Source organism: Galeopterus variegatus, unplaced genomic scaffold, assembly GCF_000696425.1.
Source record: "Galeopterus variegatus unplaced genomic scaffold, G_variegatus-3.0.2 Scaffold1320, whole genome shotgun sequence".
NCBI lineage: Eukaryota > Metazoa > Chordata > Mammalia > Dermoptera > Cynocephalidae > Galeopterus > Galeopterus variegatus.
This window is the reverse complement of record NW_007727431.1, coordinates 56,514-74,553: the sequence shown is the minus strand read 5'-3', so window position 1 is coordinate 74,553 and position 18,040 is coordinate 56,514. Positions and strand designations below refer to the sequence as shown.

At 35.9% G+C, this 18,040-nt stretch overlaps 1 protein-coding gene across 1 annotated transcript in view; it reads right to left on the bottom strand.

Annotated features, from left to right (window-relative positions):
• LOC103593305 (brain-specific angiogenesis inhibitor 3-like) overlaps positions 1-18,040 on the bottom strand; it is a 68,955-nt gene that overhangs the window by 27,185 nt on the left and 23,730 nt on the right. Inside the window, exons 7-9 of the mRNA XM_008576261.1 lie at positions 15,423-15,518; positions 14,065-14,104; positions 8,192-8,835 (exon numbers count right to left, since the gene is read on the bottom strand). Coding sequence (XP_008574483.1) covers positions 8,192-8,835; positions 14,065-14,104; positions 15,423-15,518 — 780 coding nt within the window. The remainder of the gene's footprint in view (positions 1-8,191; positions 8,836-14,064; positions 14,105-15,422; positions 15,519-18,040) is intronic.

Here is an 18,040-nt window from a genome sequence, read left to right as displayed (position 1 = left end):
TCTTCTTATTCTAACTTCATCTTAAGGAGCTCTCTCTTGCTACACAGGTCTTCTGATCTTTTGAGAATATACCAAGCTCCTTCCTACCTCAGGACCTCTGCACTTACAGCTTCTTTTGCCTGCAACATTCCCTCACCACCCTCTAAGCTCTTTGCAAGCCACGTTCCTTCTCAATTTCTTACCCTATGCATCACTTCCAAAGCTTACCAGACCATTTTATCTAAAGAAATCTCTCCCTAACGTTCCATAGTTATTACCCAGTACAGCATGCTATTTTAAATTATTCATTAATTTAATGGTTAAACTTTTTCTCCCATGGAGTTTATTCTCTACAAGGACAGGATTCTTGTCTGTCTTGATGGCTTTCATATCCCCAGAATCTAGCAGACATTCACAAAATTACTGATGAATGATTAAAGGAGCTGTATTATCATATCCCCCCCCCCCAAAATTTCATTTAAATGTGACTTGTTGGTTTTGTTTTTGTTTGTTGTTGTTATTTTTCTCAGGTGTATTCTGGGAGAATTTGAATGAGCGGGTGTTGAACACACAAAGAAAGCCATTATGAATAAACAATTGACACTCAAGAGAATCAAGACAATTTACAGGAAGGCAGGCTTATCACTAATAGAAGGGAGAAATTCTTTAGGATGATTTAAGAATGAGAAAATGCACAACAGTACAAGGCTACTCAGAGGAATACTAAGTGAGTGTCTGTGCAGAGGCATTTCTCTATATCTAAGTCTTGTAGAATGATGAATAATTTCTCCAAGGGAATACTTCATTGTTTATGTCCCTGCAAATTAAGTTTGATAAGACACTAGAAGATTCACAGCAAGTAATAAATTCCACTGACTAATAAACGGCAATAGGACTGCCATTAAAAGTTTCTATTATAAGGTGAGCAATGAACCCCCTCACAAGGAGAAAGCCTTGATAGCAAATTCCTTAAAAATAGCTGTGGAAATAAATCTGAGAATAATTAATTCTTTAAAAATGCCATTTATTCAAGCTAATTTTGTTTGTATGCCTGCACAAAAGACAAAAGTATTTAATTCAGCAGCAAAACCAGAACAGTAAAAAGGGGCAAACCTTTCTTTCACCAGACCTACATGAGGAAAAAATGTAAAAAAGAAAAAGTCATTTCTGCACATGGTCAGTTTTATAATGGTTTCTGTTAGTGACAAAGTCTCTCAATTCCCAAGTGAAGCCATAACATTTTCTCTAATATCCTGAATATCGATTTAATACAGCATTCAAGATTCTTTGCAGAAATTCAGGGCATAATGGTAATGACATAATAGTAGCACATGCTTACATCTGAAAGTGCTCCTTATAATTTTCAAACAGTTTTCATATATATTATCTAATTCGATCCTGAAAACAGCCGTAAGGGAGGTACCTCTGATGTGATATTATCACTAAAATATTTTACCTTTAAAAATCATTATACTGAGAGCTCTATGATTCATGTCTGGAGGAAAACTGATGTACAAAAATTTAGCTTAGAATGGTGTCTCTTAGACCGGTTCCTGCTCACTGGCTGAGCGAGGCGCGGGAGCAACACCGAGGGTTGCAATCCNAGAATGGTGTCTCTTTCTACCCATTTATAAATTGAGAGACTTATTTAAGAATGTTTTCAGATATGTAGGTAATTTTACACAAAAATAGAAAAGATAGAGCAACAAAACTTTCTGTTTTTGGTAAAATGATTTTGAAATGTACTATCTAAGCCTTAACAGTTAGCAAGATTTTTATTTATTGAAGAGAACAATGAAGGTAAGATTGGTCAGAACAACAGAAAGTACTTGTATTTGAGCAAGATGTTCCCCAAGAATTCAAGTGTTAGAAGAGCTGAGAAGCCACATAGGGGACTGTGAGGTAACCCAGGGACTGGCAGAAAAAGCTGATATACCCACAAGGCTGGAAGGACCGAGGGAGATGGTAGGGTGATGTAAGGCCAAGGGTTAGGGTACCTGGCAGAGCTAGAAACACTGTGGGAGCTACAGCTAAAGAGACACGAGGTGCTGCCCAAAGCAGGGGAGAAACATGCTAGGTTACTCTCTTCTCTCCAACTTCCAGTCTCTCACCAGTGCTTCCTGGTAGATAACCCAGCCAGTGACACATGAACCTGTACTAACCCTGAGTGATACAGGGAAAAAGGTGAAGAGTGGATCATGTGCCAAACAGGCCCAGGACATGCACTTAAGTGGGGAAGACCTTTGAGTGAGAAAGTGTTTATCACTTAATAAATAAACTGTTAAATAAACATCATTGTTTTAATGATTCAAAATAAATACTGACCTGTCTTCTTACCATGAAACACCTGTAATTCTCCAGAAAATAAATAAATAAATAGGACCACAACCCATGATTTAAAGTAGATTTCATAGACCTCAAGTGCTTGAGAACCATGGTATCTCTTTTGTCCCCCTTGCTCCATAGCAGAACCCCAGTGTTTTGTTTTCTCTATGGACACACCATGTGCTCAACACATTTTGCTCCTTAACTGAAGGTGAATGGCTGCAATGCTGATGCCAGTTTCATTCTTCTTAACCTTCAGCAAATCAGTTAGAAGATATCTAGGGATGAAGCCATTGTTGTGAAAAATTCTGCCATATCGATACTGCAATTATTCAGTGAGTGTGGAAACTCTAAATCTAAAGTTTTCAGGTTGTTTAACAAGTGCATTCGGGGAATGACTACCATTGGGAAGATAACACATTATAAGAAAGAGAGAAACAAGGTAATATTAGGCACGAAGAAATCTGGATATACTTTTATGCCAAGAAACTTCATGAATTTATTAAACTTTTCTTACCCAATAATTGGGGGTTAGCAGAGCAAACTCCCCTGAAGGCTGGAGCCTTTCCTGCTGGCATTGCCTTCGGGGCTGGGGAGCCTCCCTCTTTCTTTGTTGCCTCCTGCTTATTTGAATAAATACGTCCACCCACTCACCCACTCAAGTTTCTTTGGCTTTCTTTTTTTCTCCCTCTTGTTTTTTCTCTCTTGCACTTTTCTCAAGAATACCACATTCTGTGCTACAACTAGTGGCTTTTGTCCTCTTCTTTTTTGTCCCTCCACCACTTCCCATATTGGCAATTTGTGAAAACCTACTCCTCTGGAGGCAAATTTCTGAGTTAGTATGAACATCTTTCTATTATATGCTTGAAAGGATCCCGAGGCACCAGCCATCCTCTGCTGTGCCAGCTTCTCTGGCTGGATGTTCCTGTGGCTTTAATCTCCTTCTCACTCAGTGGGGGAAATGACTCAAATTGCTCTAATGACTAGGCCTCTTGTCTCCATGTATTTACCCACTTTCATCTTCATATTTTTCTCCTAAGAATCAAGGCACCTCCTGTCCACTGTTGATCCCTGCTCTCCCTGTTGATACTCCAGCATCTTTCTGTCTTTCCTCTGTTATTGTCAGAGTATCATCTTCCTCACTAGTTGACCTGTAGATAAAATCTTGCAGAATTAACAATCCTACTTGACAATGCATCACTTTATCTTCATGGACCACAGTCCCATCTCTAAAATTTGTTAGTTCTACGTGCTTATAAGACAAAGCCTTTTCCATTTCATGTCTTTTTTTCACCATAAGACCAAGTATCTGTCAAGGGATAAAAAGAACTTCAAAGTTACCTTCAAGCAAATGTTCAGGCTCATCGCTGTCTCTTCTAGACAGCATACAATTGATCAGGTCAGAAAGATTCTGCTTGTAGACTTGCTATGCACTTGCTCTGTAACCTTGAACAAATTACTTTACTTCAAGGATTATAACATCTTATCTATTGCACAGAGGTGTTGTGAAGATTAATTCATGTTTTAAGGTGATTTGAGAATCTGGTAATGTAAGACGTTGTATAAATGCTAATTTTTATTATTAACTCCTGTATCTATATATTCTCTTTCAGCTGTCTCCCAAAATGGTCACCCTAAGCAATTACTAACTATTAAACTGTTTTTTTTTTTTTTTTTTTTTTTTTTCTTTTTCNGTTGCGATCCGTTGCCGGACACGGAAAAAGACAAAAAGACAAAAAAAAAAAAAAAAGAATGGTGTCTCTTTCTACCCATTTATAAATTGAGAGACTTATTTAAGAATGTTTTCAGATATGTAGGTAATTTTATACAAAAATAGAAAAGATAGAGCAACAAAACTTTCTGTTTTTGGTAAAATGATTTTGAAATGTACTATCTAAGCCTTAACAGTTAGCAAGATTTTTATTTATTGAAGAGAACAATGAAGGTAAGATTGGTCAGAACAACAGAAAGTACTTGTATTTGAGCAAGATGTTCCCCAAGAATTCAAGTGTTAGAAGAGCTGAGAAGCCACATAGGGGACTGTGAGGTAACCCAGGGACTGGCAGAAAAAGCTGATATACCCACAAGGCTGGAAGGACCGAGGGAGATGGTAGGGTGATGTAAGGCCAAGGGTTAGGGTACCTGGCAGAGCTAGAAACACTGTGGGAGCTACAGCTAAAGAGACACGAGGTGCTGCCCAAAGCAGGGGAGAAACATGCTAGGTTACTCTCTTCTCTCCAACTTCCAGTCTCTCACCAGTGCTTCCTGGTAGATAACCCAGCCAGTGACACATGAACCTGTACTAACCCTGAGTGATACAGGGAAAAAGGTGAAGAGTGGATCATGTGCCAAACAGGCCCAGGACATGCACTTAAGTGGGGAAGACCTTTGAGTGAGAAAGTGTTTATCACTTAATAAATAAACTGTTAAATAAACATCATTGTTTTAATGATTCAAAATAAATACTGACCTGTCTTCTTACCATGAAACACCTGTAATTCTCCAGAAAATAAATAAATAAATAGGACCACAACCCATGATTTAAAGTAGATTTCATAGACCTCAAGTGCTTGAGAACCATGGTATCTCTTTTGTCCCCCTTGCTCCATAGCAGAACCCCAGTGTTTTGTTTTCTCTATGGACACACCATGTGCTCAACACATTTTGCTCCTTAACTGAAGGTGAATGGCTGCAATGCTGATGCCAGTTTCATTCTTCTTAACCTTCAGCAAATCAGTTAGAAGATATCTAGGGATGAAGCCATTGTTGTGAAAAATTCTGCCATATCGATACTGCAATTATTCAGTGAGTGTGGAAACTCTAAATCTAAAGTTTTCAGGTTGTTTAACAAGTGCATTCGGGGAATGACTACCATTGGGAAGATAACACATTATAAGAAAGAGAGAAACAAGGTAATATTAGGCACGAAGAAATCTGGATATACTTTTATGCCAAGAAACTTCATGAATTTATTAAACTTTTCTTACCCAATAATTGGGGGTTAGCAGAGCAAACTCCCCTGAAGGCTGGAGCCTTTCCTGCTGGCATTGCCTTCGGGGCTGGGGAGCCTCCCTCTTTCTTTGTTGCCTCCTGCTTATTTGAATAAATACGTCCACCCACTCACCCACTCAAGTTTCTTTGGCTTTCTTTTTTTCTCCCTCTTGTTTTTTCTCTCTTGCACTTTTCTCAAGAATACCACATTCTGTGCTACAACTAGTGGCTTTTGTCCTCTTCTTTTTTGTCCCTCCACCACTTCCCATATTGGCAATTTGTGAAAACCTACTCCTCTGGAGGCAAATTTCTGAGTTAGTATGAACATCTTTCTATTATATGCTTGAAAGGATCCCGAGGCACCAGCCATCCTCTGCTGTGCCAGCTTCTCTGGCTGGATGTTCCTGTGGCTTTAATCTCCTTCTCACTCAGTGGGGAAATGACTCAAATTGCTCTAATGACTAGGCCTCTTGTCTCCATGTATTTACCCACTTTCATCTTCATATTTTTCTCCTAAGAATCAAGGCACCTATTGTCCACTGTTGATCCCTGCTCTCCCTGTTGATACTCCAGCGCTTGTCTCCATGTATTTACCCACTTTCATCTTCATATTTTTCTCCTAAGAATCAAGGCACCTCCTGTCCACTGTTGATCCCTGCTCTCCCTGTTGATACTCCAGCACGCCCCCGTACCGGACCGGGACCGGCAACGGGATCGCAACCCTCAGCGTTGCTCCTGCGCCTCGCTCAGCCAGTGAGCGGGAACCGGTCTGTATGTGGGATCCGAACCCTCGGCGGGAGTGCTGCCGCGCTTCCCAAGCGGTGCACTATCGCAGTGCGCCACCGGGCTGGCCCCTTAAACTGTTTTAAAGAATAAAAATGAGGAGCCGAATTTTCATTCTGAATCCTGAATTTTCTTCCTTTTCAAGATGAAAGTCTTGTGACCTCTAAGTCATTTAAATGCAGATCTTTTGACTGAATCACAGTATACATGATGCTTATACTTAATAATAAGGAGACAGATATTTGGAAAAAATATAAACTGAACAAAGCAGGACTTGGAAATACCATCTATTGTTCAAGCACACATAACCTGTACAATATCAAACCCAGCAAGATTTTTAGGCTTTTAGATGTAAAACATTTTTATAACAACCAAAATATTTTAATGCAATTCCATTCAAACCTCTTTAGCACATTTAAAAGAGTCATTCTATATAGAAAACTCCCATATGGTTACTTATGATGTTATGTTATTACATGCACACTCACTAAAAATCCTCTTAAAAACTTAGGTGATTTTGCATAAATATTCTGTAGTTTGTGCTTATGCGGCTTTTATTGTAGTAGACCTGCTATTCTCTGGGATATGCAAGTGATAACAGGGAAACAGTAGCTATTCTGCTAATTCAGAAGGACGGGTGTTTTTGTCCAGAGGGAAGCTCCAGCCACTCTGGAGTAAACTTGCTCTCACTGCCCCTATCCATCCTCGGTTCTGAGGAATAATTCTGACCTAGTTATACTCAGAAACCCTATTCTTTTTGAGGTTGATCCAGATTGTATGGATTAATTCTAGATCCTAGCTGCATTTCTATTTGGTTCTAGAATTTCCTCAATCCAGTTGAGAAAAACCTTAAAATTGCACTATTCAACATGTTTCTTTGGCCTCTCAGGATCATTTTGACATAGTGGAGAGAATGGCTTTGGAGAGAAAAAAGGAACAATTGCCTCTAGGCACTTCTGGACACTGGAACATACAATTATAAGCATAACTTTGATGTAAAGGACAGGCAACCAGTTATAGTGCCTTTTTCTAAATAGTGTTTTATGCGATCATCTATTATGTTAAAACAATTTGCAATATGTATGAAAGAATACATGTGTTGCATTGTATACTGAAAATGTATATCAGCAGCAGGTTTACAGCAAAACTTCAAGGTAGAGGATATAAAAGTCATACAAATCAGTAACAGGATATATGTCGATAGAAAATAAGACACTATATTCCTGGGATCTTACTTGGTTACTTCTAATACAACATAAATGATATCGTGTGGGCAGAAAAGAAGCTGATTACAGCAAAACTTCAAGGTAGAGGATATAAAAGTCATACAAATCAGTAACAGGATATATGTCAATAGAAAATAAGATACTATATTCCTGGGATCTTACTTGGTTACTTCTAATACAACATAAATGATATCGTGTGGGCAGAAAAGAAGCTGAGAAAAATGTACTTTTTTACTTCTGGTGTTCTTATGTGTTGGACCTCAGAGTCCTAACTCTTAGCATGCTCAGATTATATCTTTTCTGACAATTCATAGTTTGAGACTAAAAATTTTAGTGGTCATCATTCTGTAAGAGTTAAGAGCAAAACATTTACTCTGAACAATGTTGATCTAATGTCATAATAATTAGAATTTATAACCAGTGTAATGATGGAACTCAGAGAAACATTCCACTTTTATTTTTAACAGTTGCCCTTACACAGAAAATCCAGGTCTTGGTTTAGGTTTGTAATGCCATACAGATACTACTTTACCCACCAAAAGGACTTCTAGTGCTGAAAACATCATGAGAAACTTCTGTTTTTTCTCTCTGAGTGCCCAACTTGATTCCTATTATGACAGAATTATGACTAATAGGTATCTTCTTAAATATAGTGGGTCCATTAAAAAAAAAGATATGATCTTGAATGAGGGAATTCTAGTGCCGTACTGGAAAAACTCTATGTCCTGAAACTTAATCTCAGCATGCCATGTTATTATATGATACATAACTGCAAAAGCACGTGAGTCTTCTCTCTCAACTCGTGTCACATGAACTTATCTATCTAGTACCTATCTATCTACATGTATTTCAAATATCAAGGAAGTATTTAACCTCCTATCGCTCACCTCTAAAGAACTCATTGATATTGTTGATCCAGTTTCACTTCTTGATAGTCCTGCATTATCATCCAACTCAGAGGCCATGAAATTCTTTACAGCTGTGCGAGGCTCAAAGGGCAAATTCTGCATATGTTCCTGGGGTGCAAGATGTTGATCTAAGTTCATATTGAACTGGTCCATTACAGGGGGATTCATATTGAATTCAGGATTCACTTTGTAGTGCAATAGCCTTTCGTGCGGCAAGGTTTCCATGCCTATATTCATTTTGCTTTCTTCTTTCATTGATGGTTGGGTATTTACAGAACTTCTGGGCATCACAATATAGTCACTTTCCATCATTCTTTCTTGAGGGTGGACTATGTCCATATCAGCCCCTCTCAAATTATCATCCGTGCATAAGTACACAGTTCTCCGCAATTCAGTATTCTCTTTTTTCAAACATTGATTGCTCAGCTCATTCATACTCATGGGCATGTGCAGGCCTGTGGGTTGCTGGATGATGACTTTGGAAATGACGTTTCCAGGCAATGTTGAATAGCTTAGTCCTTCAGGGTTCGTTCCCTTTTCTTCTTCATCATCATTTAGAGAAATCCTGGAGAGTGTTCCTGTTATTGTTGCTGCTCGGCAAGGGCCAATATCCTTATGAATAACTGTGAATTAGAATATAAGAATTCATAAAAGGAAATTAGTGTGTGTTTATTTTTTATTATTATATTCTATTGTCTCTCTTCCTACTAAACAATTTTTTTTGGGGGGGAGTGATTAACCTTTATATTCTAAAATTTAATTTAATTTAATTTTACTTCTCAAAATACATTGTACTTGATTTTCATGCCCCTTTACCCATTCCTCTCCACCCCCTTCCTTCCCCCGCCCACATTGTATCTGTGCACTTGACTTAAATAGTTCAAGGAATTTTTGTGGTTATTCTGTCTTCTTCCCCCCACCCCCACCTACTTGCTTGTACTTAGTCTAGATTACTTGATCACTCTTTATTGATTCTGTTATGCTGTCATAGATCTCAGGTAGCCCATAGCCAAGGCATATCTGAAAGCTGATTAATGAGCTTTCAAAAATCTCAGTGCCCTGTCCTTAAACAACTCCACATAACTTTACAGGGGAAAGTTAGATTATAAGAAAAGTTTTCTCCATCAATCTACTCCAAAGGGTTTTTATAAAATTAGAGATACATTCACATGAATTTTATTTTTTCTTAAAGGCCTTTTCCTTAAAGTTTTCTAGAAGTTGTATTTATTAAAGTATTTCTTGAAAGAGGTAACTGATAAGAACTTTATTGTACGGGATCAGAAATCCCTCCAAAAATTATACTTATTGAAAATTAATAAGCATTTATTCATTGAAGTCCATATGGTCCAGGTAGATACAGGATTCAAAAGTATCATGATCAGCTCCATATTTTTTTAAAAAAGGAATTTTTAAACAAGATAAATCCATATGCTTGAATGCCCTTGAGAGGATATTAAACTTGCCAAGTGAGTTTAAGCAGAAAAAAACTGTATGAGCCTCTGAAAACTCCATTCCATTTTAAGCCTGAAAAACAGTGATTTAGAAAAAAAAGTGTATGATGATAACTCATAGTATGAAAAGGAACAAAACAAAAACACAAACCAAACCAAACAAAAACAAACCAATCAACAAAAGAGTTCAGAATTCTTTATCAAATATATTTTAGTTTTTTTCTTTCTTTTTCTTTTTTTTTGCTTCTGTATAAAAAGAAAGCCATATTTTATGGATAATAGAGGTAGAATAACAAAGCTTGTTCAGTTATGAACAGCTGTCAGTTTCGAGGACTATGAAAGAATAAAATTCTGAAGAAATATTCTTCGTAACTTTGGTATTGAAAGAACACAGAATTGCACTGTGTGAGAACTGGCTCAATGCATGCACCTAGTGCTTGACCTATCTACAAAGCAGAGCAACCCAATTGTCATTTAAAATTTCATTAGGCATAGATAACTGTAAAATATTTGGTTTATTGTCTCCTCATGGAAAGTTTCAGATATAGTAAATTTTACCTATCATTATCCAATTTTCAAATAGAATCATAATTATTACTCATTAAAGCAGAAGTTGGAAAATAGAAGATTATGAATTCCTTTCCCTATTACAAAGAAGTCTTTACAATTATTTCAAAACATGCATCATTAATGTACTATCTATTAACTTTAGAGATTTTGTATCTAGTTATTGTATTATTGCCTCTTTATTTCAGACACTAAAAATAATGTTAAATCTACATTTTTAAAAATTAATCCATAATTTGCTTGTGGCTTTTTATATTCAACTATTATATGTAAAAAAACAGTCAAATAATTCATTTTTAAGTAGTTATTTCCAAACCTCTCAAAATAATAGATCAGTGATGAATTGTGGTTTCAAGGAATGATTATACACAAAAATATTAAGAGGCAAAGTATGCTAAATGAATAGATTCAATGATAATACAAATAAAAAACTTTTAAAATGTCTCCAAATTCAGGGAAGAATTTTTTTTTACCTGTATGCAGATGTTCATAGTAGCACTATCCATAATCGGCAATAATTGTAAACAACCCAAATGTCTTTCAAATAGTGAACTTTAGGATAAACTGTGATATATATTGATATAATGGAATACCAGTAAGTAATAAAAATTATTTAACCATGAACATGAACAAGTCTCACAAGGTTAATTATGCTAAGGCCGACTCAAAAGACTGCATACTGTATGACTTCCTAGAAGAAAGGGAAACTACATGAACACAATTTGATCAGTGGCTAATGGGAGTGGGAGCTGACTCTAAAAGAACATCAGCCTGTGAGAAAATTGGCATGCTTGCACAAGAAACTGATAGCAAGTATTGTGGGGGAGGGGCTGGGACTTGAGCACATGGGGGACAAATGCAGGGAAGAATAGTTTAAATCCTTAACTGTATACAAAATTAATCCAAAGTTTATAGCAGTAAAATTGAAAGGTGAGTAATGGGAAACTTTCATATTGCATTAAGATGTAAATATAATTATATACTTTCATTAATATACAGTAAACTGTAAAGAAAGTGTCAATACTGTGTTGACGTCATTTTTTTTTTTAAAGATGACCAGTAAGGGGATCTTAACCCTTGACTTGGTGTTGTCAGCACCACCCTCTCCCAAGTGAGCTATGGACTGGCTGAGTGTTGACTTCATAATCTGAATTTGTGCAAGATATATTCAGTTTTGTACAAATGTAATATGATTTATAGTTATAGTAAACATATTTTTATCAAATGGCCTAGCCATGTTTAGTGAAATTTTTAATATATCCAATATTTGGGGAAAAATAATTCTTCTTATGAAGTTGTCTACTCAATATGAGAGATATGCCTGCCTTCTATATTTGCTTAAATTATATATCCAAATTTTGAATATGCAACATAAAATAATCCATATCACCTACACATGAAAATATGATGTTGAAGTGATGGAATTTTTGAGAAAAACTAATCAAGTAGTGAAATGCTAATAAAAATCAAACAAAAATCATCTGAGTGAATTTCAACAAAATTTAGAGAAAAATTCAGAGCACATGAATTGAGACTTTGAATATACTTCAACATGGGCAAACATCTCTAGAAAATCTCAGAAGCAAGCTTCTGATGACCCCAGTTAAAATTTTAGGGCACCAATCAAAAATAAGAACAGAAAATAAAAACAATAGAGAAAATATTTTCTAATAATATAATCTGTATTAGGAATGCTAAATCCCAGAATACAATGAGAACTGGGAAAAAAAATAAGTAATTTAACAAAAAAGAAGAATACTGAAGGGATGAGATCATACCTTGGGAGGGCGGTCTAATACAGTAGTTTTCAAACTTTAGCATGCATCAGAATTACCTGGATGGCTTGTAACTAGTTCCTGTACCCCACTCCACAGTTTCTATTAAGTTCCCAGGTCATGCTAACACTGCCGATCTAGGGACCACACTTTGACAACCACTGGTTTAGTGTTAATAGATGTTAAAGAAGAGACAAAACTGTCTGCTGTCTTATGACTTCTCTATCTAGGAGAACTTTAAAGAGTACACCAAAAAAGGATGAAAGGAAACTAAATTGAGGGTGGAAAATGAGGAATTATATTAGTTATATTAGAATAAACATCTAATCATTTAAAATAAATTCCAGCTTTTGGACCCAGACAAATCCCATCCCATGTTGGAACATAGATGTAGAAACTGGCACCATGGCTAGTGATTTTTGAGAAATTATAGAAGGTGGATGGAGCAAAGGAAAAATATTTTATCAATTATTTAAAGAAGGAATGGTAGATTCTGGAAATCAAACACTAATGAGATTGTGTCTTGGCAATATTTTGTTAGATTTTCAACAGGAAAGGGTGGTTTGTAATATCCTGCACAGGTCTACTGTGGGTTGCCAAATCATGACAGTCATTTTACTCTTCTCTATGACCAACTCTACATAGAGTATTTTGATTCAATTCAGGAACGGAAATATCAGCATAGTCTCTAATATTCTTCTGATTATATCAAAACCTGTGATATGAGATTCTGCACAGATGTTTAATGGTTATGAGTTGAATCTGAAAACTACACATAAAGGGAATCTGCTGGCAGGTAGGGGGTGCCTCACTGAACAGAGCAGAGTTCTACAGTATATATAAACTATAGGTCTCATGCATTCAACTCCTTTACTGGCAGTTCAAATGAAGACTTAGAAGATATTATTATCAAACTTTTAATGGCCAAACAATCTCAAATGGACAGTATGCTAACATTGAAGTAGTAAGATAATAGCAAATAGAGACAAACACAAAGGCCAGATTTTTTTTTTTTTTCAAGAAAAACATACCCAGAACAGATCCTTCACACAATCTTAGACTGGGGAAGCCCTGACAGCTCCTATGGAAGTCTTAGGGGTTTTAGATGACAAGTTGACACTAACACTGAAATACAAATCAGATGCAGATGGAGATAGCATTAATATAAGTAAAGAGCCGACTGTGAGAAATGTTGATGAGTATGTATATGTTTGGGCACTATAACTTAAAATTACTGACAAATTGGAAGCTATCTTGAACACCATGCAAGCGGAAGATGCTGTGAGAATCGAATGATGAAACATGGCTTGTTTAGTCTGGAGAAAAAAAGACTTGGATTGAGCTAAATGATAGTTGTTTTCAAATATTTGGATATTTAGATGAAGTAGATACCGACTCTTGTTCTAGAAGGTAACACTAAGACCAATGAGTAAAAGGTAAAATGAAGTATATTTTGTTCTAGTATAAAGGAACATTTTCCAACAACTGGAACTATCCAAAAAATAAAACATGTAGGTTTCCTTTAAAACTCTTACACCATCTACTCTGTTGAGAATTTAGCCATAGGCTGAAGGACAACTCTGAGATCAATGAGATCCTAACATTCTAAGGCAGAGTGTGCTGCATGGTTTCTCCTGGTCCTCTCTAAAAATATAACAACAACCATAATACACACACACACACACACACACGCACAATGACATTTCATCTTGTAACAATCCATGCTTCATGCATGATGAAACTGAGGCACAGAGAGGATAAATTGTCCTTACACCCAACAACCATTACTCAGTGGAATGGAAGTCTGTCTCTGTGTCAATGCTTTTCTGCTGTTACGGTGCTACCAATGAACCATTCTTAGTTTCCTGCTCATTTCTCATTGTCTTTCTCTTTGTCTCTCACCCTTCACACACATATTTCTGCTAGTACAAGGCTTCCATCTGGAAGGTTCCATTTATCCATACACATGAATATATTATACATAACCCACAGCATTTTCATTAAAATCAAAATTTAACATCCTTAATGATTATATTTTCAAAATCTAAAAAATTCTTACCCGATCGACAAGCAATGTCTACATCCTTTTCAAAGTCTGTCTGTAATGAGAAATAGTAAGAACCATCTTTTAATGAAGACCTCAATCATAATAAAGACATCAGAATGTGCATTATTATGAATGTACTTAAATAAATGCTTTTGTCATTTGCATTTTTTTTGAACATTCAATTTGAACATATTGTTTATAATGTAGTATCTTACAATACAGCTTTGTCAAACACATAATAGTCAAGCAAGGCTCTTCCAATGATTTATTCTCACTTGAATATGAAAAAGGTATCAGGTTAAGGAATTAAAATTGAAGATTAAACAATGCTCATTGGGTCTAGAACCAGCCGGAGTTTAGCTCCATTGTTGTGTTTTCCCCAAATTTCATTTTAAACAAATTAGTTTATTTTTTTAATGGTAAAATTAAATTAGCCCATCCTAATCAAGTTCTTCCAATCATATGCCTTTCCCTATCAATATTTTAAAACAGATTTTGGTAGTTATCTATTTATTGTTATTAAGGAATTAATTATTCTTTCTCAAGTCTTAGTTGCTAATGCATCATTTAGCCTATTTTATGCTGCCTAGTCCAAAAAAGTTAATAATAAATCAAATAAATTATATAAAAAAACCCTTTCCTTTTTAACCCTGATTTTTAAGACACAGTTTAAATCTTACTTCATTTCTAAAATACACCAAAGTGGTTATGGCTAAAGTACCCCTTAATTGCAACAAGTCAGAGTTTATGTACAATAACTGACTTTCACTCGAGGGGTGGCTACCCCTTATGCTTTAGGACAGTGGTTCTCAGCTTAGGCTGCACACTAAAATCACCAGTTTCTGGGTCCCACCCTCAAGATTCTGATGTAATTGGTCTGAGGTGCAGCTCCTCTGATGATTCTGATGTGTGACCAAGGCTGAGAACCATCACTTTAAGACTAGATGGGCAGGTGCATAGTGTTCTGATCTGTTGTAATTGGTCTGAGGTGCAGCTCCTCTGATGATTCTGATGTGTGACCAAGGCTGAGAACCACCACTTTAAGACTAGATGGGCAGGTGCATAGTGTTCTGATCTGTAAAAAAAAAAAATGCATGATGCTATGTACAAATCATTCTCTCTAATTCTCTGCAAGGATGAAAACACTCTGTGGTGTTGCGTAAAAGCCCCACACTCAACACCCCGAGAAGCCATCAGCAGATTCTGGGCTTCCAGATAACCCAGAAAGAATACTTCTCTGGTATCAGAGTTCTAAGTCTCTTCATGAACTCCAAAGGCATACAAAATTGGATTTTACAAACAAGGATATTTGTTTATTTCTTTAAGAAGTCATGACTTAATTAACAATCAGAGGGAAAATAAAAGCTCACCATGATTTGAGCATGCCCATTAGGAAAAGAACTTGAAGAATCAGCATTGATTGGATCCTGACAGTTTCTCAATCGGCATCTAAATGCATCCTGAACCTGTGGGAGGAAAAATTAATTTTTTTCTTTCTTGTTAATGACCAGATATTGTCTATATTGGCAATCAACTATGAGAAAGTAGTTATCATTGCTTTCATGATATAATATCCATTTTGTTTACTTCTTAATACAAATACTAGTGTACCTGAAGATTTTTCTATGTCGAGGAAATTTATCACCCGTCTTATTTTACAGAGGGAAGTGCTGGGAACTCCTTAGCTATGAAAATGGCTGTATCTGGCTCAACACTAATAATTCTTGCCAGAGGGCAGATTTATTTCCATTGTTACAAATAATATGTGTGTCTTTCAAGGGGGATTTACTATTTGGTATGGCATAATCTTCATAATAGCTTTAAACATTGTGAAAAATAAGATTACTCAATGATCTTTTGACTGAAACTGATTTGGGATTTTTCCTCTTATGTCTCAAGTAAGGGGTCTTTGAGGAGACTACTTCTTCTCTCCCTTCAAGTGCTATGTGCCCTCATGTAAGAATAAAACAATAAAACAAAAGAATAGGAAAACAACTCTACTCCTGGTTGATTGTAATGAAAAAAAAAAGAAAGTCACTTAGCAGGGCCAAACTTCCTTAATATCCATTCATAATTGGAGTCTAAATAAAGAACAGACATATCACAAGGGAATTCCAAGAACATTACATTAATTGTTTTATTTGAAAACAAGTCAGTAAACATGAATAGCTAATAGCAAACACACGAAGCAATCGATTGTTGTGATCAGATGATGCCTTGGCATCAGCATGTCCTTTCCACTTCCCGTGGTTCATTAGGCACCTCGTAAGCTGTTGACAGACATCTTCATAAGTAGCTACCTATCCCAAGTCAATGGCAAGGTCATTTTAATAATGCCTTGTTTTTCTGATTTGATATTATTGGTATTCCTCTTCTCATTTATTGTAATCTGTTTATTAGATTAAAAAACAAAGTATAGATGATGTATTGTCCGTATTTTGCTGAAGCACCATTTTAGAGACTACCACAGTAAATACATAAAAATCTTTACTTTTGAAAAGCACTGACATGAAATATCCTATCATTGTTTTGATATGAGATGTGCATAATGTATGCGTTGGCCAGGAAAAAACAAAACAAAACAAAACTGAGCCTATTAAGTGGTCTTCAGCTTCCTCCTTGTCCTCTCACCCATTTCATAGTCATTAGTAGGCTCTCTCCCAAACTGCAGGATTTGGAAAGTAACCCTGAGTTTAGTCACCATGACAGACTGGCCAACCAGTCCAACGGTGAGACCTTCGTCGACTTCTATTTCTCCACTTCAGTTTCTAATCTTGGTGATGTGGCCATAATGATTATGAAACAAAGGCGTCGGGGATGGACTCAGTATTCTCTGACTTTTCTTCCATTCTATGATTCTAATATTTCTAAATTTAGGATTTCCTTGAAAAAGAATGAGGAGTTGCCTGATATAACCAGCAAGTTAATTTCTCATTTCCTTTTCCAATTCATTTCTTTTTCCATTTTATTTTCAGTAAAAGTGAAAATCTAGTTCGTAGGTACAGTGAAATCTAGTCTAATCATCTTTTCCTGAAGAACTGGTAAATACTTCAGGTTAAATCACCTAGCTTTCCCTGTGAAGGAGACACAAACTGAACAAAGTTAGTCTCTTTAGAGGAAAAGCATTCAGATTCCTCTTTTTTAGATTAAGAAGTCATTGCTGTAGGTAAAGTGACACATAAATAACCAAAAAGTGGTAATGGGTTTAGTATTTGCCAGGTCACCACTTTTTCTGTCATGAGAAATTTGATTGGAGATATCACCAAAGAGGTATATCCGTTTTCTAAAAGAATCTTAAGAAATCATGTCAGAAAAATAGGTACTTGCTAATTTTCTTTGTTTGTGCCCCAAAGCAACTGTTAAAGAAGCACAATTTATAAAGGAAGATAAATAGTATGTTAGTAACATTGCCTTCAAGGAGCTTAAAATTTCTTTTATAAAGATTTCTAATAAATCTATTTCTAAATATTAGTGTATATAAAATATAAAGCATTTTGATAACACTAAACATTAATTTGACTTGTCCTCACTAACTGCTCTATTTTCAGACCTTCAGAACATAATTATCAACAATATTTTTGGCTGAAAATGAAATATGGAAAAGCAACTTCTGTAAGTTTCTCTTCAAAATCCACTATCTAATTGCTTGAAGAAAATGTAAAAGAAATCTGTTTTCCAGAACACACACACACAAAATCAATACCTTCAACAACCAAACTCCCAAATTTGACAATGGATTAAGGGCATTTCTATACTGAATAATGATGTTATGAATCAGCCGATGCTGTTCAGAAGAAATATAAAACAGAAAAGCATAAAAATTCTCCAGTAAATTCAAGGTCATTTTAATGGTCACACAAATGCCATAATTTAAGTGTTAAGTTCTCTGACACTTTTAGTGCCTCTGACACCCAAATTTCAGGAGAAATTTGACTTGATTCCAAATGCTCCACTTGATTTTTTAAAAAATCCTAAAAATGTATTGGAA